The 24949-nt window shown below is 56.7% G+C and overlaps 10 protein-coding genes across 10 annotated transcripts; 3 read left to right on the plus strand and 7 right to left on the minus strand.

Moving 5' to 3' along the window:
* Window positions 1–1002: 1002 nt before the first annotated feature.
* Window positions 1003–3368, minus strand: PG985_007949 (uncharacterized protein; the record flags this gene model as incomplete). Its single annotated transcript, XM_066827717.1, has 2 exons — window positions 1003–1022; window positions 1055–3368. The coding sequence occupies 2 exons, from the start codon at window positions 3366–3368 to the stop codon at window positions 1003–1005; spliced, it is 2334 nt and encodes a 777-aa protein (XP_066682629.1).
* Window positions 3369–3875: 507 nt separating this feature from the next.
* Window positions 3876–4536, minus strand: PG985_007950 (uncharacterized protein; the record flags this gene model as incomplete). Its single annotated transcript, XM_066827718.1, has 2 exons — window positions 3876–4053; window positions 4142–4536. 2 exons carry the CDS (start codon window positions 4534–4536, stop codon window positions 3876–3878), a joined length of 573 nt encoding a protein of 190 aa, XP_066682630.1.
* A 397-nt stretch (window positions 4537–4933) lies between these two features.
* On the minus strand, window positions 4934–6858 carry PG985_007951 (uncharacterized protein; the record flags this gene model as incomplete). The annotated part of the gene is made up of 5 exons (XM_066827719.1): window positions 4934–4982; window positions 5123–5930; window positions 6022–6373; window positions 6453–6635; window positions 6745–6858. 5 exons carry the CDS (start codon window positions 6856–6858, stop codon window positions 4934–4936), a joined length of 1506 nt encoding a protein of 501 aa, XP_066682631.1.
* A 417-nt stretch (window positions 6859–7275) lies between these two features.
* Window positions 7276–8254, minus strand: PG985_007952 (uncharacterized protein; the record flags this gene model as incomplete). The annotated part of the gene is made up of 2 exons (XM_066827720.1): window positions 7276–7564; window positions 7623–8254. The coding sequence occupies 2 exons, from the start codon at window positions 8252–8254 to the stop codon at window positions 7276–7278; spliced, it is 921 nt and encodes a 306-aa protein (XP_066682632.1).
* A 973-nt stretch (window positions 8255–9227) lies between these two features.
* PG985_007953 (uncharacterized protein) lies at window positions 9228–9608 on the plus strand (the record flags this gene model as incomplete). Its single annotated transcript, XM_066827721.1, has 1 exon — window positions 9228–9608. The coding sequence occupies one exon, from the start codon at window positions 9228–9230 to the stop codon at window positions 9606–9608; it is 381 nt and encodes a 126-aa protein (XP_066682633.1).
* A 1402-nt stretch (window positions 9609–11010) lies between these two features.
* PG985_007954 (uncharacterized protein) lies at window positions 11011–14715 on the minus strand (the record flags this gene model as incomplete). Its single annotated transcript, XM_066827722.1, has 4 exons — window positions 11011–11695; window positions 11758–11866; window positions 11923–14562; window positions 14634–14715. The coding sequence occupies 4 exons, from the start codon at window positions 14713–14715 to the stop codon at window positions 11011–11013; spliced, it is 3516 nt and encodes a 1171-aa protein (XP_066682634.1).
* Window positions 14716–15364: 649 nt separating this feature from the next.
* PG985_007955 (mitochondrial phosphate carrier protein) lies at window positions 15365–16414 on the minus strand (the record flags this gene model as incomplete). Its single annotated transcript, XM_066827723.1, has 3 exons — window positions 15365–15388; window positions 15446–16254; window positions 16327–16414. 3 exons carry the CDS (start codon window positions 16412–16414, stop codon window positions 15365–15367), a joined length of 921 nt encoding a protein of 306 aa, XP_066682635.1.
* Window positions 16415–17812: 1398 nt separating this feature from the next.
* On the plus strand, window positions 17813–19405 carry PG985_007956 (uncharacterized protein; the record flags this gene model as incomplete). Its single annotated transcript, XM_066827724.1, has 1 exon — window positions 17813–19405. One exon carries the CDS (start codon window positions 17813–17815, stop codon window positions 19403–19405), a length of 1593 nt encoding a protein of 530 aa, XP_066682636.1.
* Window positions 19406–20051: 646 nt separating this feature from the next.
* Window positions 20052–22896, plus strand: PG985_007957 (C6 transcription factor; the record flags this gene model as incomplete). The annotated part of the gene is made up of 7 exons (XM_066827725.1): window positions 20052–20986; window positions 21051–21512; window positions 21580–21777; window positions 21862–22074; window positions 22140–22357; window positions 22421–22645; window positions 22706–22896. The coding sequence occupies 7 exons, from the start codon at window positions 20052–20054 to the stop codon at window positions 22894–22896; spliced, it is 2442 nt and encodes an 813-aa protein (XP_066682637.1).
* Window positions 22897–22940: 44 nt separating this feature from the next.
* On the minus strand, window positions 22941–24126 carry PG985_007958 (uncharacterized protein; the record flags this gene model as incomplete). Its single annotated transcript, XM_066827726.1, has 3 exons — window positions 22941–23418; window positions 23474–23576; window positions 23703–24126. The coding sequence occupies 3 exons, from the start codon at window positions 24124–24126 to the stop codon at window positions 22941–22943; spliced, it is 1005 nt and encodes a 334-aa protein (XP_066682638.1).
* Window positions 24127–24949: the final 823 nt, after the last annotated feature.

Here is a 24949-nt window from a genome sequence, read left to right on the forward strand (position 1 = left end):
TAATAGTTGCGGACATTGTCTTAACCGCTTGAGTCATAGACCCAGACGGGCGTTTTCCACAGGCGGGCGAAGAACTTCGGCATATTCAAATTTGTGCGAGGGAATCCCAAACGGAGTTAACACGTTCAATCTCCGGCGTGAAATCTTCAACTGTATAGTTGTTCCGAATAGCATGGGTGATCGCGGCACGGGTGTGTTATGTATCCAAAGGTTAGCCCGCATCCCGATTCGGCCGCTGACGGGAACGGCCGCGCGGCAACCCGCGGAACCCGTTCAGGGGTTCCACTAAAGAACAAAGCCACGAAATCGCAGTCAACCACACAGCAAAGCCGACTATACATGCGAATACACTGCAAGTCTAATTTGTGTATGCAAGTCTCTTTCTGACTGAAAAGAGGAGTATTAGACTGCTCTCGGTTTCTCTTCTCTTATCCGCTCGAATTGGCTGTCAATGTCGGGACAACAGGGCGACTGAGTAACCTCTTTTCTCCAAAAGGGCAAAGGAATTGGGATCAATGTCTATTGGCCTGAGAGGTGTCGTTAGATATTTTCCCATATCTGAGTTTGCTTATACTAAAGAATCAACTTTAGTGCAGTCTTTTCTTCTTCCCCTTTTGCTGAGCCTTCCTGGCAGAAACAAAAGTTCGCAGAGAACAGGATTCCCTCAAATGCAGCTTTCCATTTTACGAGAGCGGTCTTGTCCCGCTTAAAGTACAGTAATCCAATTTAAGGTAAGTAACTTTCGGTGTTTATTCATTCCTATTCTAGCGTTTATTCACGTTATCCCGGTGTCTTATCCCAAACGGGCAATGTCGAGCGCGGTTATTAGGGAAAAATAACCGTTTACCCGGGAAATTCTTATTATTCCCTCTTGGGAGATCTTGTTCGTTCCAAAAGAGTGAATGTTTACATCGAGAGTCGATAGCCCAACGTATCGCATTCTAACTGAAGTCCAGATCAATCGGATTCTCGCGGGACGACGCCGGGAAGTTCCAGAACCCCCTAAACGACGGAACCGCACGCTGATTCGCATCCACGCACAAAAACGCCGGACGAGTCTCCGAAACGAGAATGACATCGCCACCGCCGATCCCATCAATTTCCATAGGGTCGTCGTCTTTGTCGTCATCTTCTTCCTCGTCGTCTTTCCACTCAACAACAGGAAGAGCAGAGGGCTGTCTCTTCCGAAACTGCCGACCCGCAAACACGACTTCATCATCGACAGCATCCCCACCACCATCCCACTCCGGCCATGCGCGAGTTCTACCCCCTCCCCCAACGCCCTCTTCTTCATCCGAAACCTCGTCCCCGTCCCCAAACACCACCCCCTGTGGATCCCCCGGGTTCCCCACCACCGTTTCCGCATCCGCCCTCTCCAGCCAGCGGCGCAGGTGCAGGTACAGACACCGCGTGAACCGCGCGGGGAACGCGTTGCCGATCTGGCGCTGGTAGTTGCACCCGCGGAACTCGTACCGGCGGGGGAACCCGTTGAGCGTCGCGTACTCGCGGCGCGTGAAGTCGCGCTCGCCGCTCCAGTGGTGGTTGCCGTAGCCGCCGTTGCAGGTGATGGCACGCAATAACAAACCGGCGTCCGGGTCCCAGGGGACGTCGTCGCGGGTCTTGTGGAAGCGGTGCAGGGGGTCGGACCAGCAGGTGGTGGTGGTGTTGTTGTTGGGGCCGTTGTTATCGTCGCTGTCGAGATCGATGATGTCGATGCTGTGGTTGGGCGGCGGCAGGCCCCGGAGCGACTCGTAGACGGTGCGGTAGGGCTTGGTGACGCCGGGGACGGGGTCCTGGGCGTGGGTGGGCGGTGGGTAGTCCGGAAGGGCCTCCCCGGGACACGCGCCGAGCATGATGAGGCGCTTGCGCGGCGACGGCAGGCCCCAGTTCTCGAGCCGCAGGATCCGCCAGCGCACCGAGTAGCCGTGCTGCGTGAAGCCGAGGAGCAGCGCGTTGAAGTAGTACTCGAAGCGCGGGTCGAGGATGCCGAACGTCTGCTCCAGCGTGAAGAGGCGGGGGCGGAACTTGTGGATGAGCCGATGGCACGACATTAATGCGGCGATGTTCTGCTCGTCGTTCTTGCCGGCGACCGTGTGCGCGGGGGACCAGAACTGGCAGGGGGGCGACAGGTGCAGGACGTCGACGTGCAGCTCAGGCCCGTCGGGGATCTCCGACAGCAGCTCGAAGACGTCCTTGCCGTGCAGCTCCGTCTCGGGGAAGTTGTGGCGGTAGGTCTCGAGCGCGTCCTTCCAGTGGTCGCAGGCGGTCCGGATGTGGAAGCCGGCACATCTGGCCCCGTACGACGCACCCCCGGCGCCGGAGAACATGTCGCCAAATGTATAGCGCTGGCCGACCGGCTTCGCAGGCGGGATTCCTGGGGTTTGCTGAAATCCGAGACCCTCGTCATCGTCTAGCGTCATGGTATCTCGAACCGCGAGGTCCACGCCTCTCACCTTGTCGTACGAGCCCCCCTCGACTTTCCCGCCACGCCACTGATTCATCAGAACCGAGTCACTAACCCGGAACCTGGCCTTTACTTCATCGCCAGAATTGACATGAGCCAGCATAAACTCGGTGGGAACGGCTTTGGGCTTCAAGCGCGCCGCCGCGTCCTTGTACAAAAGACGGTATTTCCACCGGCAGGTCAAGGGTGCACATCGTTCAACGTCGGCCGCGGTACTGTACGTGCCATCGAATCGGTGGTGTGGGAACCTCGCATTGGTAAAGTGGAACTGACGCGTTCCCATCACGTATCGAAGTGGGATATCGATGGCAGCCTGGACGTGGTCGGGCCGGTCGTCATCTGCATCAACCTGCAGGATGAGACAGACCTCGTTGCGGTGCCGGGGCAACTTACCGCGGAGGCAGCGGGTACGGGTGAACGGTAGGCCCCGGAGCATCAATCCATCATCAATGTTGTCGTCACCGGGTCGATACACCTCCTGGACGAGCAGAAACGTCGTATCCCAGAGATCGGGCAAAACCGCTTCGAGCTCAACGAAGTGACCAGGCTTCACCAAGCAGTCCCCGTCGTCAACACGAGAATGCGGGTCGATGGGCTCATTCCGGCGGGTTAACACCTTGGGGGTTCTCTTGGGCGTTGCCCATCTGGATGATCGGGTCACGGGTTCGTCTCCAGTCAAGTTAATCACCTCGGCCACGGCATCCCATAGCTCTGAGGAATCATCCAGATCCGCGCCGAAATCCTCCGTCTTGACTGTTCCCACTGAAGCTGCCCCATTGGACGACTCTCTGGTAGATCTCGGTTGACACTGGTAGTGGGTGGGGTGAAGTATCCTCTGCTCTATGTTGAACTGCTCAGAGTTGAGGGGAGACGACTCGTCCCTGGATTCATCCGGGCGTTCCATTGCCTCAACATGGGCTGACCGCGGATCTTTTGACGAACCGGATGGCGAGAGACTAGAGCACGAGTAAGTGGATTTTGGTATTTTGCGTCAGTCGGAACGGTCGGTGACAGGGCAACAGCAGTAACGGGATAGGTAGCAATGAAATTGATGCTGTGATTGAACCCAGGGAAGACTACGGTTTCATATATAGCTCCAGAAACCAGGACAAACAGTATTGCATTTTAATCAGCACAATGGCTGCTTGGACGGCTGCATCAAAGCGTTGGCATGCATTATGCGCGAATGGCAAGCAAACCTGATGGCAAAGGGCTACGACAGAGTATTCACCGAAACGAATGGGCTCACGTCCATTGGAGAAGACCAAGAGATCAAAGAGAGACCAGCGTTTGCCAAAGAATCCGTGTTGCCTTAATTGGAGCTGTGATGAGGATAATCCATCGCCCAGTTTGACATACTGGCGAACATATTCCCTAAGACCCATCACATAGGTTGATCACAAAACATGATTCATTGTTGATCGCCATCCAGATGCAGGGGCGGATAGTAGACCTTCCAGCACGACTCCGTAAAGCCGGCAGGCGAGGACTTGCACTGATCGCCACCGTAGGTCAGGTTCATATTGTTCCTGTCGGCGTAAGCGTCCCTGGCCTTGTTCACCCACAAAGCCGCGTCTCGGTTGCCGATGCTGGAGGCAGGCGCCCACGATTTAGTATAATTACCGCGTAATACCATCAACGGGATAGGGACCAGGCTAAAAAGGGGGAGAAACGCACAAGAATTGGTTGCGTATACCGCCGTCTGGGCGTGCGGCGCAGAGACCGCAGGTTCTGTGGATGGCGAGTACGGCGCATTCCTCGTCATTGACACAGCTGTTCCATGCCTGAAGGGTCCAGTATCCGTTGTTGGTGAGGAAGTAATCAATGAGCACGTTGCAGTCGGCCTTGGTGATGTCCGGATCATCTGGCGACATCCAGTCGATAATAGGTGCGGCGCAATATCGTTGAAAGTCATCGGTAGCTTTCCAACTGGTGGTGCCGGCAAGGGCGGGCTCGACGTGGGGCACGACGCTGACGGGCGACTCGGTGGGGGTGAAGTTGCCGTAGACGACGACGCCGGCGGCGAGCCAGGCACTGGCCAGGATGCTGACGATGAAGGCAAGGTACTGCATTGTAGGCGACGGGATGGGGATGGGAGTAGACTGGACTGATAGGCTGTTGATGCTGTGGGAATAGAGGAAGGCAGATGGTGTGTTGTGGTTTCTCCAGACCTGAGGACGAACTGTCTCTTTTATAGTAGGCATGGAATATATTTAAAACCTAGTCCGCTCATGTTGGACAAGCATTATCAGTAACAGGTCATGTTAAATAACCCGTCCCAGTCGAGACTCATGTTGAATCAGCCGCGATAGTAACCGCTCATGTTAAAATAGCAGTGATCATTCTGCGCAAATAGTCATGTGCATGACACAAGGCGAACCTAGCGTAATGCCGATGAATCACCTAGACAGGCCGGCTCTGTCCCATCCCAACTGCTATACCAATCTGCCCAAGTAATCCGATCATCACCTAGTCTTGAAGCTCAATCTCCCTCTCGCGCTCGTCGAAGAGCACGTATCTGCCAACGGAAGTAATGTCAGCCTTCGTTCCTAATGATTCTCGTTCGTGACTTGCCGCCCCTCCTCGGCCTCCTTCTACCTCTATACATTGGACGGGCGTACAGTCACAAATTTGGCGGATGCGTCAGTGTAAACTTACTTTGGCTTCCTCTCATCGCTCTCATCCCCACCCTCCAGGTGGACCTCGAACTTGCAGTTGCCGTCACGGCACTGGTACTTGGGCCAAGGACAGGTATGGGGCAGGTAGCAGCTCAGGTCGCGGCAGCGGACGCCCTTGTTGCACTTCCACCGCCTACAGGCCAAGAACCGGAGGACGCCCTTCTCCTTGTCGGTAAGCGCCACGTCGTGGGTGAGGTCGCAAGCTCCAGCGGGCCGTTTGCACCGCCCGGCCAGGTAGTAGTCGTTGCAGAAGCCTCTGCCGTTGCGGCTCTCCCTCTTGTTCCGGAGACTGACCTGATGGGGCGCGTCGTAATCGCCGGGGCCCTCCAGGATGGCGTCGATGCGCACGCGGTTCCGGTTGTAGTAGATTCGGGCGCGGCGCCTATCTTTAAGCAGTTCCCTGACATTCGGGGTCTGGTCTTCTAACGCGGGGCTCGTTATTTCTTTCAAACCTGCGTAGTTGCTGTTGACCGCATCCGCGTTCTCGTGTGGCCCATCCTGAGCCATCTGCAGCGGTGGTAGGGGCTGCTGTTCCTGGGACTGTCTTCTGGGCTGGGCGGTCCCGTGACTCGGCAGCATTTGGGTCCGAAAGACGCCAGGAAACGACGTGATGGGCAACCCGAGCCGAGTGAAGTCGGGACGGGCCTTGTACGACTCGACGAGCGTAATGCGTTCGCCTTGGTCGTCCTTGAAAGGTTTCAGGTCATTGACGTAACCGTCGTCGTGGCTCACTCCGGCCAGGAAGATCCTCCGACACTGCTTGTTCTTAAGGTAATGTTTGAATATAGCTTCATGCAGTATAGACGTTAGCTTACGGTTCCTGGGTGTTCAACATCCGCCAGTTACTGTATTTGGACACGAATGTACGTTTCGACTTACTCCGAATCTTGGAATCTGCCGCCTCTTTGTTCCTCCCAACGTCGATAAAGTCGAAAGAGTCGCACTCAAAATTGAATCGCGACGGGAATTCCACCATTTTGGTGTGAGAAATAATGCCATTGGCACTAATCGTCTTGGCCAGCCCTTGCAAGTTGGCATAAATACGGACCACAATAGGAATGTTAAGAGGCAGCGAGGTCATCTCCCGGAGTTGGGCCCGGATCGCGTCCTTCAGCCTGTCGGCTGCCAGAATAGGGTCGTTAAGTAGTTCGTCGGTGAATATGGCGCCGTCGCCGTCGACCACAACGGCGACGAAGGGGTCGTCGATATAATCATCGTTTAGACAGTTAAGCTACCAGGATGAGGGTGCTGGTCAGTATCCTAGGTAACCTCTCGCTACCAGCGCTCATGCGAAGATTTTGGCAACGTACAAGTTCTTTATTTTCGTCCTGGAGCTTGGATCTTTCGTTTTCGAGAGCATGTAGTCTCTCAAGCTGGGACTTGGCCTCAATTTGAAACTGAGATAGTTTAAAGTTGTCCTTTTCGGACTTGTCGTTAAGTGTTTTGATGTTGTCTTCTAGGCCTTGAATCTTGACGATGTAGTTGTCCAGGTGCTGGATTAAAGACTATAACGACATGAGATCAATCTTTTGTGCTTGCCCAGAAAGGAAACAAGATATGGACGCCCTCCAGACGACAACTGAAAAGAGCAATTTGACATACGGTAATAAATTCGTTGCGAGACTTGTCCAGGTTAAGATAGTCGTTATACTTAGCTTGGACAGCCAATGGGTCATAGCCAGTGGCGACATCCATTGACATTTCCACGTCTGTCATGATGACGGCGAGTATAAAGCTGTTAAATATTTAAAATGTTTTGTTTTAAAAGTTGTCGAGATAAAATGGTATCGAAGGTGTTAGATTCAATTGCCGGGACTTTTCAAATTGTGCTTGTGGTGTTCGTATAGGTATACTGCTGTACGCAATATAGTGTATAAAAAATAAGAAAAAGATGGTCAAATGACTTAAAAATAAAAAGGGGTACAGATTTAGAGTCAAGTCAAGTGGAAAAGGCGGGCTACTTATAGTTGTGCCAAGACTTCTAAGTAAGATTAGACGTTTCATAACATACGACTATAACCGAGAAAACGCAGGGGTCAGGGGTTGTGACGCTTCATGCGTGTCCCACGCTAACGCTATTTGACCGCTATGGTATATCCGTGTCCGGCGACGGATATGAAGAGTTACCTTTCGTCAACTCATCGATGATTCGCCAAGCGTATGTAGTAGGCTCAAAAGGAAATGACCAGTGACTGGAGGTTGGCCATCCCGCAGCCACGCTGCTCTGTCAAATTCATCCCCAATCATCAACCCAGAACCAACCACGTCGCTGCATGTGTCACTGCCTAGGCTGCAGATATTGGCTCGCCAAAGACTCTCATCATTTTCGAAATCGCAGATGTCGTCTTCAGTCTCCGGCTTGATTGACGAAAAGTCCACGTTGAGACCACGACTGCAGAAGGCAGCAACCCCCATCCTTTTCCTACAGACATGGATATTTAATTAGACACGTTGTGGTTGAGAGTATTCTGTTTACTTACGCATCAGACAGTCCCAAATCCATCAGGTCAGAATCAGAGCCGGGAAACTGGAGCAGCTGGTCATTGAACTCCTTCATAATATCATCTTCAGACCCCCCTCCTTCTAGATCCTTCCTACGGCCATATGCGTTGTAATAGGTCGCCCGAGAGCAGTAGCCCCAGTTGGACATGGACCACCGGCGTATTCCCTTGACTCTCTCCTCGCCGCTGCGATCGGCGGACGGCAAGGAGATCCAGCGCCGCATGTCGTCCTCATTGAAATGCTCGAAGTCGAACAAGATGTTGGACAGGTCGATCGAGTTCAGCAGGGGCATTACCTCGGCGTGTACTGTCCGGCAAACGCACGACATGGCCCAGGGACTGTGCCCATCGGGCGCGGAGAAATATGGCTTCCCCTCCCGGGAATGTTGAACCAGGGCACCCTCACCATCTTCACCATAGCCGTCCGCACCGGGCGGGCCTGTCCCAATGAGGTGCAGACGTATGGCGGGCGGCCTGTTGTATTGGTTTTCGTTCCAGCGGACGTCGAAGTCGCAGTACAAGGATGCGATTACTAGTTTATATATCATCAAACGAAGCTCGATGGGAAGACCCAGAAACGAAGCGTCCTTTCTGCCAGTAAAACGCGTCATTGGAGTTATGGTGAGGGAGATGGGAAAAGAGAAAGAAGGTTCTCACACAATGCTTGATCAGATTGGTAGAAGGAATGCAGCAAAATTGTTCAGACCAATGTCTTCTTATATAGCCCCTTGCATTGCCCTTGTCCGTGTTGGTTCCATGATGGGATGCGGGCCGGAATCCCTACCTGTTGGTGGTAGTGTCTGCAGTTGGTTCATTGTAGCCTACGCCCATATTGCTGGCCCCAACTGTGCCAGTGCAACAGTACCCTCCTTGCATGACACCTACCTGTCAAAGCCAGAAAGACTGGCCTCTACTGGCTACCTACATGTGAAGGATGGTAAGCGGAAATAGACCAAAGGGGTCATAGGGGCCAAAAGGGCCAAAAGAGGCGAAATGGCTGGCTATATGGCCAGCATTAAACATGTTGGCGCCATACCCCGGATTGGAGGCTAAATGAACCAGCGTCCAAAGTCGCGGGGGCCAAACTCATCGCGGCATCGAGAGGGCTGAACACAACGGCATGCCAACCGAAGAGTATCAGACCCTCATCGCTGCGCGTGTACCCAATAATAACTGGCACCATCTCAACAAGGATATCACAGTGTTTACAATCTATGTAAGTGTATCACTCAAGTAACAAGTCGAACTCTGGTCAAACACAATCTTGTGGCCCGGAGCTGAGACGGGATGTTCAATTAACTAAACGCCCCAGAAGTTCCAGCCACAGCAGCAGCAGCAGCAGCAGCCCAGCTCGAAAGCTACCCCGCTACCCCACCATCCAAATGGCCCTCAACACCAGCAACAATTTTGTCCAGACATCACCACCACCAACGTCACAACAGCCTCTCTGTCAATTCCTCTTCTCCCGCAAATTCCAACACCCATTCTGGTTTCGACCCCTCTCCCCTCTCACAGTCATCATCGTCGCCTCTTGTCAACCTTACCGCCTAGGAAACCGCGCGCTCATCGAACCCGCGATTGGCAATGCCGACCCTGCAAACCCACTCCGAGGCACCGCACAGCGACCCCTTCACCTTCGCCACCGATCTCCCCCTCGCCGCCGAAGACGAAGCCACCCTAACGACGGCCGACAAGTCCGCCTACCTCGCCCGCCTCCGCGCCGCCGTCGCCGACCACCAGGCGCGCGTCAACGAGGCCCTGACGGCGCGCATGGAGGCCGACAAGATCCGGGACCCCAGCTCCGCGCCCGCGGCCACGACGGAGCCCACCTCGAGCAAGAACAAGAAGCGCAAGAAGAACAACGGCACCGAGACGCCCCAGCAGGGCAAAACGATGGTAGCGGACGAGGACGCCGAGGAACAGAACTATGGGGAGGAGGACGTGGACGAGGACGACGAGGTGTGAAGCTACCCACCCATTCGACCGCGACTTCTTGATAAGAGAGAGAGAGAGAGATAGAGCGATTAGAGTATTTGGCTCACCAATATCCGTTCGGTACTACAGGAAGGAAGCAACAAGAAGAAGAAGGAGAGAAAGACAGCATCGTGATGCCGAGAGCGGAGGCAACATTTGGACACGCGACTCGAGTAGCAAATGTCGCAGGCCGTTGAGTTTCGAGACATCCTGGAAGAACGTTGTTTGGGTATTGTTGAACAACATGGTCGGCGGCATCTCGCCCGGTTTGCGAAGCAGCAGCCATGCCTCACCGCGGCTCGAAACTCGACATCACATCAGCCATCGGCGCACTTCAGAGGACGCCAGCTTTCGTTACTCGCCTTGCCTAATACCCCTGTTGCTCCAGGATACCTGAAGCAAGCAACATTCGCCTTAGTTCTTTGGACGTCGGGGGCGGCCGGAATGTCTCCAGTCGTTCGGTGTCGTTTCGTTATGTTGGTCATAGATAACGTGGCCACCCTCCCTGCCCAATTGAAGCCCCGATGGCTGCTACACGAGAAGATACTTCTACTTGACAGGCATGACGGGGAAAGCGATGGCGATGGACTTCCATTAATGGGCGGGAGAGCGAGAATCCAGCCTCTGATTGGGAGTAAACAGGAACAGTTGCAGTACTGGGACTTGATCGGGGTATGCGGTGTCCAGCCATACGAAGATTACCTGTAGGGTTCTCTACCATGACAAGCTCTACCCATGCTCAATGAACGAAAGAACCATGCTGAAGGAGGAGGCACCGTAACTTGTACTCTAGCCCCTTATTGATACCTTCAAATAGAATGGACGTCATCCTCTGCTGTTATCCAACCATGTGTCCAGCACATACTACCAACCACAAAAACAGTACTCTCCATAAGCTGAACAGAAAAAGACCGGTCCCAGTAGGAAGTCAGGTTGTACACGTATCGTATGTAGACAGATCGGATTGCGTACGGAAACAGAACCAATAACTTCACATTCTCTATACGGGTATTTCCAAATTCCACTCCCACCACCATCACCAACCAATAAATAGGACTTCACCATCCCCCGACCGAACCGTCCTTGCTGCAATATTTACAGAGAGCAGCATCCCCTTAGCCCTGACAAGATGCGAAAACACCAAGAGAACTCGTGAACTCGTCCCACATTCATGCATATAACAACAACCTCCTACTAAGGCCCACCGCGGCTCGCCTATACACCTACACGCCTTGCCCGCTCTTCCGTTTCCTCCACGACCGCTCACTGTCGACTTAATCGTGCCAATGACACCTAGTGTCCCAATCTCAGCAAAAGCTTAAACGCGCAGGAAACAATGCAGATGCAATCCTATTGTTACACCCTTTCCTTCTTCAGGGGAGAGCGACTTTCTTCAAGAACTCCTCCCCCAAGACCCCGCCACCGTCCCCTTCCCCTTAAAACTCCCCCCAGCCGGGCCAACCCCGCCGCCCCCAGTCCGCCCCAGGCAGCCGTAGTGCACGACGGCATTGTCGGGCATCACAGCCACGACGCTGTTGCCGAGCCGCTTGTGGCAGACGCCGCAGACCTTCTCCTCGCCCACCACGACGCGGCGGTTGCGTCCGCCGCCGCCGCTCACGCTACTGCCACCCGGGACGCTATCCTCGCCGAGCAGCAGCGTCGCCTGCGTGTCGACCAGGAGCGTCTTGCGCAACCCCTCCACGATGCGCGACTCGGCCAACCGCGAGTTGGCGGCCCGGATCCGCCCGCTAAAGTACGACTCGAGTCGGTTGGCGGCAAGGTCGTCCGGGATAAGCGACAGCGTCGACGCCGCGGGCAGCCGCGAGCCGTGCTTGGAGAGCAGGTCCAGCGCCGGCTCCAGGTTCGGCTTGTGCGGCGGGGCCGGGGTGAGATAGAGGCCGAGCAGGGTGTGGTAGATGGACGGCGCTCCATCCGGGTCGTCCTGTTGCTGAGGATCTTGCGACGGAGGCAGACCGGAGAATGCCGGGTTGGCTGAAGATGGACGTGAGTTCCGGCGTGCCGAGGGCGAGGATGGCCGGCTGGGCTCGGTTTGAATTTTGTGTATACGATTGCAATACCTAGACACACACATTTGTCAGTTTTCCGGTTCGTCGTGGTTTCTTCAGATGATCCAACTCACTCTTCAGCTTTGGCGTAGTCCTGCATTTTGAAGACGTATATATCCAAGGCCTGCTTATGGGAGCCCATGTTGGAGAGGATCACAGCCTGCGCCTCGTAGAAAGCCGAATCTGTCGCGAACGTTAGTGTCCAGCCTCGACAACGTCAACGCCTTTTGAATACTCACCATCTCTGGGGATAATGCCGTAAGCCCGACTAAGGCTGTACTGCCTGCTTTCCCGCAGGAACTTGACCAGCCGCTCCATCATCGGCGCCTTCTCGCCCTCGTTGCCACCGTGTTCGTCGCCGCCTCCAGCCCGCAGCACATTGATGAAAAGTTCGGCCAGCCTATTGTGGAAGTCCGGCGTCGCGTCGCCTAGCTCGCCGATGATGTGTTCGAGATACCGGATTTCGAGGAGCTCGTCGATGTTGCCCAAATAGTTTACGACCCGTTCGCGGGGCAGCGTCTCGGCATTTTCGGAATCGGCCAAGAACACGTCCATGCCCAGGTTGGGGTCTCGCCGGAGTACCCAATCGGCAAACTCCAGTATCAGATCGATCAGATCTGGGGGAAGAGCCTGCAGGTACATGACCGTCCGTTGAGGGCCGCGCAGTTGACGCGGAATCTCCGAGGGGTTGATGGGTATCGCCAGAGGGTCGTCTGGCTGAGCCACGTTGACGTTGATATCGTTTGCCTTCGCGGCAGACTTCTCGTCTTGGTCATTGGGGTCCTCCGATGCTGTCCCAAACCGCCGCAGCAAAGTGAGGGCTTCGCGATGCAGCTTCTTGCCGTTGAAGAACTCCACCAGGTCGTTGTAGCGGTGGCTTTCGAGAAGTTTCTCGTTCACGACCTTCGGGTCGCAGAAGTTGGCAATGCGGAAGAGAGACGAAGCCAACGCCGGCGTGCTGTACATGTAAGCCCGGAATAGCGCTGTATCAACAATGCTGAAGGTGGTTCGTAACGTTTCGGCTAGTTGTTGGTCGGACTCGGGATCCGCTGACCCTGCCAGTAGTGTGGTAAAAGGATCCTCGGCGGAGCTGACCGAGGGTTCTGTCGAGGAAGAGGTCTGGCGCTTCAGCTTGCCCGTGACGGGGTCGATGTAGCGCTGCAGACGGGCACGCGTGCCGGCAAGATACGACCTGAGCTCGCCCACGGCCGACTTCAGGTCGTCGCCAGACAGGGGCCCATCGTCCCTGGCATTTGCGATTGAGGCAACGTCCGACCCTTTGATGCTGGCAGCATCGTCGTCCTTCAGGTTGGAGGCTGGGCCCTTCTTGAACGACATTATGGAAGCACCATCAGAGTCTGTCTTCTTGTGTCCTCCTCCGCCGCCAAGGGGCCAGTACTTGGAGAAGGCGCCCGCACCCGCTTTCGATGGGGACGCAGCATCAATGGGCTCATCCTTACCCTCACCTCCGTTCACTTTGTTGTCCTCCGTCGGGCCGTCTTCCTCATGCGGGTCGGTGTCGGTTGCCGACGCCGTCGCCACCGTTTCGTCGTCCGCCTGTGCTTCCCACGACATGTCGCCAGCAATCATCCGCGGGAACAGCTTCAAGACTCGCTCGGGCGGTGCGCGCACTTCGTCTTCGTTGAAGAGATCCATGCTCTCCCGGTACCGCTTGGCCTTGAACAGCACCTCGGCTTTGCGCATCTTGACTTCGCGCATGGTCCCGGTCTTATCCTTGAGCAGCGCGTCTTCCAGCATCCCCAGGACACTGATGGCCTCGTCGAGCAAGCCCTGCTGGATGAGGTCCGTGACCTGGGCGTCGTAGTCGGTGGCGTCCATCTTCCATACGCAGCGGTCGCTGCTGATGTGGAAGCCCTTGCCGGCATGGGCCAAGCTGTAGGTCGGCGGCGGAAAGTGCAGCTGGGCAGCACCGGGCAGGTTGATGTTCTGCAGGAGACTAAGGGTGTCGGGATTCCGAACTTCGAGAGCGCCCTTGCTGGGCGGCTGCAGGGCCAGTATGTAGGGATAGCTGTAGCCGATGTTGTCGGGTGCATTTTGCCAGGGGATCTGGCGCTTTTCGATGGGCTTGCCCTCGGCATCGATGAAGAGTGTGTTGATGTCCTTGGCCAGCAGCATCCCGCCGTCCGCCAGCTTGGCAGCCAGCGGCTTGGGCATGTATCCGCCGAGACCCATGTAGCCCATGCTGGCGGCCCCGAATCGGCTCGCCTGCCCCGCAGCGGCAGTGGCGGCGGCAGCGATCTCGGTCGTGGTGGAGGTCTCGACGTCGACGAGGACGAAGCCGGCGTTCATGCCGCAGACGATCTTGGTGGCCGTGGCCCAGGTAACGCTTCGTATGGCTTCGGGGAGGACGATCTCGGTGACGTCGTCGCCCAGCTCGCTCTCGTGCCAGCTCCACAGCAGCAGCCTCCTCTTGACGGCCACGGCGAGCCGGGAGATGATCTCGGGGATGCCCGTGGCGCCATCTTTGACAATGTTGCTGGTGACGGCGAAACAGCTGGCGTTCTTGGTGCGTTGGATGGTCTCGATGAGCTCGTAGGTCTGGAGGTCGTGGAGGGAGACGTGGTAGTTGGAGAGGGAGATGAGGGTGTTGGCTTCTTTGATGATGGCCAGCTGCTCGACGGCGCGCGTGGAGAACTTCTCGACCTCGCGCAGGAGGTCGGTGGGCTTCGAGGACGGCGGGCCGGCTTTGGAGGTCGGAGGGCTCAAGGCGTCGGGGAGGCTGCCGGGCTGGGAGGAGGTGCCGTTGTTGGCATGGCCGTTGTTGTTGGCGGTGTTGTTATTGCCATTGGAGAGGGAGATGTTGTTGAGTCGGTAAACCCGTAGAGAGCCGGTGTTCAAGCCCACAAGCACGCGATCGCCTGAGACAATCGGTAGCACTTCATCAGTAGACGCTCACAAAGAAAAGGAACCAGAGGGCAGCAGCACATACCATTTGCGAGGATGGTCTCGATCTTGGACTTATCCCGCGGCTTGAGCTCGATGATGGGGCGAGCGGTAAAGGCAGAAAGCATGGCGGCGGCACACTTTGCCTCCAGAAGGCTAGGTGGGGATGCACATTAGAGGGAGAATCTCGGGGTTGAACGCATCTCTACCACATCATGCCCATCTGCAATTAATCGGATTGGCAGGTAGGTGTGGTGGTTACAAAAGTCGTGGTTCTTCTGCTTGGGCCTTTGCTGTTTGGTCATCGGGCGGGAGCTGGGTGCATGGATTCAATGTCAGTTGACCTAATCAGAAGCCGAGCCGCTCGAGCTGCGTGGGGAACGGACCCCTGCTGCTTGGACTGGAATGATGATGGCATTAATGCTCCAACCTCCAAGCTTGCATCGCAGCTTTTGATTGGTCTGGTAGCGGAAATGTCAATAACAACAGAATATCAAAAATGAAATATTCCCAAGCATTGGTTTGGCAGTTGGACTAGTAGTGTGCATCTGTCTCATTTTAAGTGCCTGCATGAGGTGTGTCACCGAGCATGTCAAACAGAAAAGTTCCTGCAGCCCTAAAGAGCTACCTCGAGATGCAAATCAATTGATTTATTTTGGCCTGGCAAGCAAAACATTACGCTACCCATCCAAGTCGGTATATTAACCACCAATACGCCTGGAACGCCGTTCTAATTCCAAATCACCAGAAGCTCTATGCCCAGTCTAGTTTCCCAATCTAATGACCTCCAGTCGTCGGGAGCTGTAAAGTGTTAGCTATGCTATGATGCAATGGGGTTTCAAGATCGGGTCAACTTACTCCGAGACCGACCTTGAACGAGTCGTAGATCAACCACTGGAACGCCGTCAGGGTGCCAATCATCACAATGCGGACGGGCAGGCCGTTCCAGAGCCCCTTGAAGCCGATGTTCTGGTAGATCCTGCCGACGGCGGTCATGGCGCCCTCGCCGGGCTTGCGGTCCGCGTTCAGCTTCGAGACCATGACGTCGGCCGGGTGGCTCACCACGGCGCACCCGATGCCGGCAATGTAGCCGCCCAGGAACGAGACGCCGGTCTGCTGCAGCGTGGTGTAGGCCTCCTTGGGCTTGCCGAGTTGCTTGTAGATCAACTCGACCGTCTTCTCGAAGCTGGCGAACTTAACCATCGTATATGGAATCTGTCGGCCCCAGAGCGGGTAGAGCCCCTTGTACAGGCCCGCCACGCCCTCCTTCTGCGTCACCTTGCCCCAGCCCTCGCGCAGCGTGCGGGCGTAGGGCGGGATCGTGGTCTGCATGCGCACCTTGATCGACTCCCAGGGGCACAGGGCGATGTCGGCCAGGAACTCGGCTGAGGCGCTGGCGCCCAGGTAGACGAGCGTCTTGGGCGCGTTCGGGAACAGCTTCTCGCCGTAGTAGTACTTGAAGACCTCGTAGAAGCCGTACTTGCCCGCGCCCTGGAAGGAGTAGCCGACGTACGTGGGCGCCCAGCCCGTGAAGATGCCCCGCAGCCCCTCGGTCGCGTAGATCTTGCGGTACGCCTGCACGTTGGACTTGTAGATGGACGAGTCGACCTGGCGGCGGCACTTGACGAGGTCGAGCGGCGTGACCGAGGTGTGTGTCGGACCGCAGGCTGTTGTTCACGCGCACCCGTCAGCAAATGCCATTCCGTTATCCTGCAACAATCTCAGGCGATGCGACGTACCAATGATACCGCCCAGAGTGCACGCCGCGAAGTAGGTCGGCGAGTACAACTCAATAGTGGACTTGGGCTTCTGCTGGGTTTTCGACATTTTGGCGGAGAATTACGTATTATATCTAAAGAAAACCAGCGTGCGGCGACAATTATGGTGGAGGGGAGGGATTCAGTGTACAACGCGGGAACGACGAGAAGTTAGGCAAGTCGGGACAGGACGAGTCTGGAGAACGGATTGGGTTGTTCTTATATGTGAGAAGAAGGAAATCTATCAAGTTCAGTGTTTGGTGTCCGAAGCATCCGTCACACTGATAGCATGCGGCCGTCCTTGTTCTCAATTGCAGGTCTAGCCAGGCACAACGACGTAACCGCTCGCTCGTTCGCTCTCTGTCGCGGGACGACCAGGGCGGGCTGGGAGCTTGGGAGCTGCGGAGGAAGAGCTACGGTTCGTGGGGCCGCAATGATGAGGTCATAGGTTCGTAGCTGGTGTTGCCGAAACCCCAGACTTGGCAGAACAGACAGCCATCTTTACTGGTTTCAGTGGAGTTCTGGAAAAGAGCCAAACAGCTTCTCGGGGCTGGTTCTTCTCTTCTTCAGCATCCATTTCCATCGCCAAGAAGATTACCGGCTAGAGATTCGCTATTTTAGGATTCGGCAATCATTTGAGCTGATGCCCGGCCGAGTCGGGTCGCGATCGATTATCGCGACCTCCAAAATACAGTGGGTCGGGCCAATGCTAGTGGACGGAATTAGATCCGCCTAAGAGACTGAAATGCCCTGAGATGCCTGTACTGAATGTCCGACTGTGCGATATAAGAATTGTGCAAGCTTGCAAAACCGTCACCCTCAGCAGGCACATAGCTTTTGGGGGACTTGCCAGCGAATGATAAACCCATTGCACCCAATACGATGTTGTAGCAGACGTTGAGAAATCATTGTGGAATGGAAGTCGGCCCATGATTGCTGTCAAACTCGCAGAATATCATCAAAGGTAAAATATCGGGATGCGTGCATGATTGCTTAATATGCAAATGCAGTGGGAGGAGATGGTGCCGAGATAGCGGCTGGCCATCCCCAGATCCCGTCTCACTCGGCCTTCGCATATCCACTAGCCAAAATGCCGTACCAACCCCGACTGGACATTCCCCAATCCATTCAGATTGGTCGATGGGTTGAAAAGGCTGAAATGGATACCCATTGTACTAATTTTCGATGTTATTTAACCGAAATGGTCCACTCGGTAGTCGGCGATTGATGGAGTCGAGAGCATCGTCCGTTTTAGTATACACCCTCGGGGAGCTTTCCGGTCGTGGGGGAGAGGGGAATGGCGTGATCGGAGCAATCCCGAACCAGCAGTGAGCCAACTTACACTTATAAAACATCGTGAACGTGGTTTCTGCATACTCAGAGCGAGCACTCATCTCTTGCCTTACAAACTGGGGTGTCGAGATATTGCCGTCTCGCCAAAATCACCCAAACTCCCCCGTCTCCCAAGATGTCGGCGCCGCCCCCGCACAAGCTCGCCCCCAAGCCCCTGCCGCTGGCGGTCGACTCGCCCAACGGCGGCAAGCGGCCGAACCTGGTCATCTTCATGCCGGACCAGCTGCGGTTCGACTCGCTGGGCTGCACGAGCCCGGCGGGCCACCCGGTGCAGACCCCGCACATCGACGCCTTCGCCCGGCGCGGCACCCTCTTCACCAACTGCTTCACCCAGGCCTCGGTCTGCTCCCAGTCGCGCTGCAGCATGTTCACGGGCGCCTACCCCCACGTCAGCGGCCACCGCAGCCTGCACAACCTCATCAAGCCGTGGGAGCCGAACCTGTTCCGCAGCCTGAAGGAGTCCGGCTACCACGTCGCCTGCCTGGCGCCCCGCGGCGACACCTTCGCGCCCGCGGTGACGGAACTGAGCCTCGACGAGTACGGCTTCCTCGAGACCCCCGAGTTCGTGCCCAAGTTCGGCAAGCGCGAACCCGGCGCGCCCCCGCCCGAAAAGGACGAGAGCATCTGGGGCCGCCTGTTCTACCGCGGCCTCCGCAACGCCCACCAGGCCATGGACTACGACGACGCCGTCGTGCGGAGCGCCCTGACTTGGCTTGAGTGTCCTCCCGCCGACAAGCCGTGGGTTTTGTTCATGCCGCTGCTCTTCCCGCACTGCCCATTCCAGGTCGAGGAGCCCTACTTCTCGCAGTACGCGCGCGACGCCATGCCGCCGATCGCGAAACCAGAGGACAAGACGGGCTACGAGCCCGGGTACATGCGCAACATCCGCGAGCGCTACGGCACCGACCGCGCCACGCCCGAGATCTGGGCCGAGATCAAGGCGACGTACTACGGCATGATCTCGCGCCTCGACGACCAGTTCGGGCGCATCGTCGCCGCGCTGGACGAGTCCGGCCGGTGGAAGGACACCGTTTCCATGTTCTTCACGGACCACGGCGAGTACCTGGGCGACTACGGCCTGATCGAGAAGTGGCCGTCGGGGCTTTCCGACGTGCTGGTCCACGAGCCCCTCATCATCGCGGGCGCCGGGCTCCCCGCCGGCCAGACGTCGGCCGCCATGGCCGAGATGGTGGACCTGATCCCGACAGTCTTCGAGCTGTGCGGCGTCGGGCAAGACTTCCCCCACAACGGCCGGTCCCTCGTGCCCGTTTTGATGGATGGCGCGGCCGAGCACAAGCGGTACGCCTACTCCGAGGGCGGCTTACTCAAGAGCGAGGAGCCCCTGCTCGAGCAGTCGCCCTACCCCTACGACCTCAAGGCCGCGCTGCAGCACGAGGACGCCGCCGTCTGGGTCGGCAAGGCGCTGGCCATCCGCGACCCGACCTGGACGTACGTCTACCGCCTGTACGAGCCGTGCGAGCTGTACCACCGCCGGGACGACCCGCACGAGATGCACAACCTGGCGGAGAAGGCCGAGGTGGCGGACGTGGTCCAGGAGTTCGAGCGGGAGGCGCTGCGGTGGATGGTGGATAGCTCCGACTTTGTGCCGTGGGCGCAGGATAACCGGTTCCCCGAGGTCAACCTGGTCTCGCCGCGGGAGCAGCTCGAGGCGCGGCAGAAGGCGGCTGCTGGTGGTGATGGCAAGTAAAGTTGCCGTATAGTACCGGGCTGGTACCTCGTGAGAATAACCAATATCCAATGATGCGAAGCTAAAAGCACGCCCAAATTAATTCTGCCTTTTGAATCCCAGTTCGCATTGTTTAGTGATTAATTGGCTTGGGTTGGTCGAATGCAGCAGGCTGGTCCAGGAGCACAGCTCAGTGCGAACCATAGGTATTTGCCAGAGTTCGCAAGTCGAAGTCTCGATGAAGGCCTGGCGATTGGTAGAGTAGCAGGAAAACCACCGGGTCCATGACGATCTCAAATGGAAACCTTCGCCAAGCTATTAATTGTAGATTCAGTTCACCCCAGAATTCGACAATACCTGGGGCCCTCTACCATACTCACATCATTGAACCCTGGGTGGAGTTTATCGTAAACTCTCCACCAATTAGCAACAACAAATAAACAGCTAGTTCCCCAATTCAACAGCGAGCATCTCATACGCGTCCAATCACCCTGCGACCCCGCCTTCCCCAGATTCCCAATTCCTCCGGCTTCTTGGTGGCCAGCTACCCCTTTTCAGTCGTAAACGCGACAGGCAAAAGAAGAACAAGAAAGAACAACGGCATCCCACTTCGAAACCGCAATCCAGTACTGCCTGGGAGTCTCAGCGCCCCAGACCCAGTCGGACCATGCCGTCATCGCGGGTTCCTGCTCCAGCAAAACACCCGCCGAGCCCCAGCGCCAGCCGCCCGGCGAAACGCCGCAAGGTGACGGTGGCCTGCCAAGAATGCCGGGACAAGAAGACCAAGTGCGACAGCGCGCGCCCGGTCTGCGGGCCCTGCGCGCGGAAACGGCGGCCCGAGGCGCAGTGCGTCTACCCGGACACCCCGCAGCAGCAGTCGAGGGTCGACATGGTGGAACTCCAGCTGCTGAGGTCGGAGGTGCAGGATTTGCGGCAGATCTTGAGCCAGACTCCATCGGCTCTGGCAGTTGGACCAAATGGAGGTGACCCGAGCAGCGCCGCTGCTCTGCCTGCTAATACTGCACTTCGGAACGGCGCTACCGCTGCCAATGGAGTCCAGTCTTCCACAATGGCGATACCAGTCACGCCATCGCCCGCACCACCGCCACCAGCGACAGTCCCGACCAGTTGGAACGCCACACCCCGCACGACGCCGCTGCCGGGTAGTGGGGACTCCCGCCAGTCCCAGGAATTCGGGACTCCTTTGTCCAGTGGCGTGGGCGACAGCGGGACGACACGCCCACAAGATACACAGGGGCCGGGCGGTTTCATGGGTGCATCGGAAACCTCACCCGACGAGCCTGGGCCTGTCGTGTTCCTCGGCCCGTCCAGCGCGGCCCAGTTCATGCGGGAGGTGCAGGATGTGTCCGCCAAGGAGCGGCGCCACAGCAACTACCGAGCTGTCAACGCCGCCGCTGCCAGCTCTTCCTCATCGTCAATGCCGGCGTCCGTTGCGCAGAGGAAGGCTCTGGGACTGATCCTCGAGTTTCTGGACGCCCAGGTCCTCCCGGCCCCCAAAACGGCGGACAGTCATCTGGCGAAGTACTGGAGTTATGCACAGCCCTTGCATCCAATCCTGCACAGGCCAACATTCATGAAGAAGTGAGAAAGAGTCCCCAGCCACCAAACCCCGTCGCATGTTCGCGCATTTCGCCGATTGACCAAGGGACCTTGCTGATCAAAACTTCGATGGCAGGTATGATTATATCTTTGGGAAAAGCGAAATCCAAGATGGAGATACTCATGGCCAATCTGGCTTCAATACCATCCACGAGGCAAGGGCTTTCCACGTCACCCTGAACCTGGTATTCGCGCTCGGCTGCACCTACCATTTCGCCAGCGGCGGCCCTGTCTCATTCAAGGAGAACGCCTTGGTCTTCTTCAACAGATCGCAAGAATTGCTGAAGGATGCCGATCTGGACCACGGCTCCCTCTCCCTCGTCCAGGCTTTCCTCCTAACGGCACATTATCTCCAGAGCACCGACAAGATCAACAAGTGCTGGCTGACGGCGGGGACAGCTATTCGGCTGGCTCAAGGGATCGGCATTCAACTCGACATGGCTTCCGAGAGCCAAGCCGAGCGTCAGGAGAGAAGGCGGACGTGGTGGGGCTGCATTCTTATGGACAGGTACTTACGTTCACCATTTCATGTTAGAAACAGAGCCGCGCTTACTGACTGACTATCATCCGTGCAGGGTTCTTAGCATGACCTATGGTCGACCGCCGATGGTAATTTGGCCGACGTCGGTACCGCTGCCAGAGTCAATTGACGATGCGCTCCTGCTGCCAGAACCGGGCAGCTGCTCGCAGCCACTTCGGGAGTGTGCCAAATCAGAAGTGGCATTCTTCGTCCAGGCTCTGAAGCTTAGTGACAGTTTGATTGAAGTTCTCAAGTAAGATATCACATTTCTGTACTCCTTCTTACTTTATCCATCAAAATTCGGTTGACTGACCTTCAATATTTGGGTTGACTCCAGGAGTCTATACCGACCCCCAGCTGAGGCATCGACCGAGATAGCTGAAAACATCTCCGAAGGCAAAGACTTTGGAGCCCTGACCTTCATCCTGAAGATTGACGCCAACCTGGCTCGATGGCGGCGTCAGTTGCCCGAACATCTGATTTATCGAGACGACTTTGCTGCAAACTCGGATCCGATCCAAATACGGCAATCATCGTCGCTACACTGCAGGTAAGCGACCCATGTTTCCCCTCTTTTCACGTACCCTGAGCCACGGGCTGACGATCGTACAAAAGATACCTGCATCAGCGGATCCTGCTATTCCGCCCCATCACGATAGACCTGGCCCAGGGTGCATTCCTGCAACCCGAGGGCCTCCGGCACCTCACGGACTTCCAGCTGAGTATGCTGACCGGCTGCATCATGGCCTGCTTGCGCGCTGCCCAGGAATTGGTCAACCTGCTTTCCAAGGGGAACGCCAGCCAGGTGCCTCCGTGGTGGTATTCCATATTCTGTAAGTGCGCTCGGGCCGTATCTTCCCCTAATCGTGTGGCTACTAATCCCACCATGCATGCAGATCTCTACACGGCGGGCACGGTCTTGCTGGCAGTGCTGACCTCACCCACCCTGCGGAAAGTTCAGACCGCCAACATAGACGAGCTCAAGGAAACCTGGGCCCGTTGCATGAAAGGGCTGGCACGTTATGACGACTACGGAAGCGGATTCTCGCGGCGGTGCCGCCATGTCCTGCAGAAGGTCTACGCCGAGCGGTCGGGGGAGCAGTGTTCTGATGTTCACCAGAGTAAGCAAGAATGCAAATTAAACCAAGTTCTTCAGCCACAAATCCTGACTTCCCATTCAGATAGTGACCATGAAAACTCCCACACCAAGGCCCCAGATCAAACTCGGCAACCTGAAGTCGCGCCTGACCTTCTTAACGACGGAAGCTTCGGAGATGTTTGGTTGCCTGTCGGCGGTTACGACTGGCTGAGCAGCCTCGCGGAAGAGGGTTACAGTCACGATCTCGGTCCTTTGAATGGGAATTTCGTTTGACTTTTAGTAATTACCTAATTTGTCTACAAAATCGCAATGCCTCATCACGAAGAAGCCCTACCCCAACGTCCCAAGAACTCCTCCCCCTCCCGCCGATACATCCCCAAATTCTTCAGCAGCGGCAAATCATTCACCGCGAAAAGATAGCAATCCTCCCCTCCGGCCGCCTCGTGCACCCGCTCCGTCCAAGCCGGCACCGCAAACGTGTCGCCGCGCCTCCACTCGACCTCTTCGGTCGTCGTCCCGTCGGCGAGCGTCAGCCGCGTCTTGCCGGCGCCCTCGAAGCAGTGGTACACGAACGAGCAGGACTCCCGCAGGGGCGCACTGGAAGTGCCGGCCCGGACGCGCTCGGCTTGCCCCCCGATGGTGAGGGAGAGCGGGATCTTGGAGGGCGTGGTGGAGGGGGAGATGAGGTTGGTGGGGAGGGTGTAGTGCCAGAGGGCGTGGGGGCCGGGTTCCGCGTCCAGCTGGGCCTGGGCTTGGGACCAGGGGATCTTGAGGTGGGAAATGTCTTCCGAGGGTCTGGGGAGGGGATGTTAACCACTGCTCTTCTGTTCATGGTTTGATGTGTACTTACTCGCTGGGATACCGGCTCTCGGCGTACATCTCGGCAAAGTTGGTGGGGAAGGCCTGGTACAACGGCAGATCCAGCCCGTCGAGCCAAATCATGGGGCCGTCGCCTATTTTATTCATGTCAGCATTAGTAGTAGGCAGCATCCCCATTCCACGACCACTACCCACCTTCGTGCCCGTGGTCATGCCAATCCCAACTCGGCGTCAAAATCACATCCCCCCGGCTCATGTACACCTTCCGCCCCCCCACCGCCGTGAACCCCCGCTCCCCTCGACGATGAACCGCAGCGCGAACGCCGTGTGCCGGTGCGCCGGCGCCGTCTCCCCGGGCAGGATCAGCTGCAGGCCCGCGTACAGGGTGTCGGTCGTGTAGGGCGCGCGCAGGGCCGGGTTGACGAGCATGAGGACGCGGCGCTCGGCCTCGTGCGCGTCGACGACGTCGCCCGCCTGCAGCAGCAGCGGGCGGGCCTCGTCGTACTTCCACGCCGTCACGGCGGCCTTGGGGGCCGGGCGGGGAGGGACCATGGCGCCCATGACGGTCCAGAGCGGGGCTAGGTTCTTGGAGGGGAGGGTTTGGAGGTAGGCCGCTTTGACTTCTTCGCGGGAGCCGCCGCCGGCGCCGGAAGCGGCGTTGGGATCGGCTTGGGAAGACGCCATGATATTTTAGATAGGCTTCACGGGTTGTTGTGGGTTTCCAGGATCTTGGGGCTGATCAATCACGAATACGTCTTGCGTAGGAGAGAGATGCTTGCAAATGAGAAACCTCAACGAATAGGTTGGAGATCAGTAGCGTATGAATGTAGTACTGTTGATTATGTTCTATAGTTTGAAGAGGCGCTTTCTCGGCTACCTTGGCGCGGCAAACTAGCGGCATTAACCAGGATGATACGATCCAACGGTATCCATTCCTCTGAGGAACTAGAATTGCCGAGGAAGCCATCCGCGTAACGGCCCCCCGCTCCTTTGGCCCGTTGGAACAATGGGGGGTTCAATATTGACGATCATTTCTGGGGTAGTGGGGAGAGGGGCCAGGGGCGAGTTCGGAACGCTCCCCGAGGACCCCACGTCCCGCGCTCGGAACCGTCCCGAGCTGTACTCGGAATCATTCCGAGACTTGAAATGCATCAAGTGTGATTCCTCCACAGGGACAATGTGACGATGTTGCGGCGGGATTTCAAGAGCGACCAATGTGCTTCGAACCGATTGATTACCATCGAGACCCTGACAACTAGTCCAACACCGGTTTCATGAAGATGTCTCTTTCCGACTTATACCGGGCAAGACTTTTCGACGACGGTTCGAAGATTAGCCGTCATGCTGTCAAATACAAGAATGGAAAGGGAAACCAAAACATACCCATTATCAAGAAGACTAGTCCGAATCATGCGAATCATGCCGCCGTACTTCCTCGGCACCGTCCAGAGAGTGCAGCCGCAATTCCCACAAAAGTGTTTCTCTTTGGGAAACCCGCTCTGTGTGC

This window comes from Apiospora marii, assembly GCF_038362585.1.
Source record: "Apiospora marii strain CBS 49790 chromosome Unknown utg000005l_segment0_segment0, whole genome shotgun sequence".
NCBI lineage: Eukaryota > Fungi > Ascomycota > Sordariomycetes > Amphisphaeriales > Apiosporaceae > Apiospora > Apiospora marii.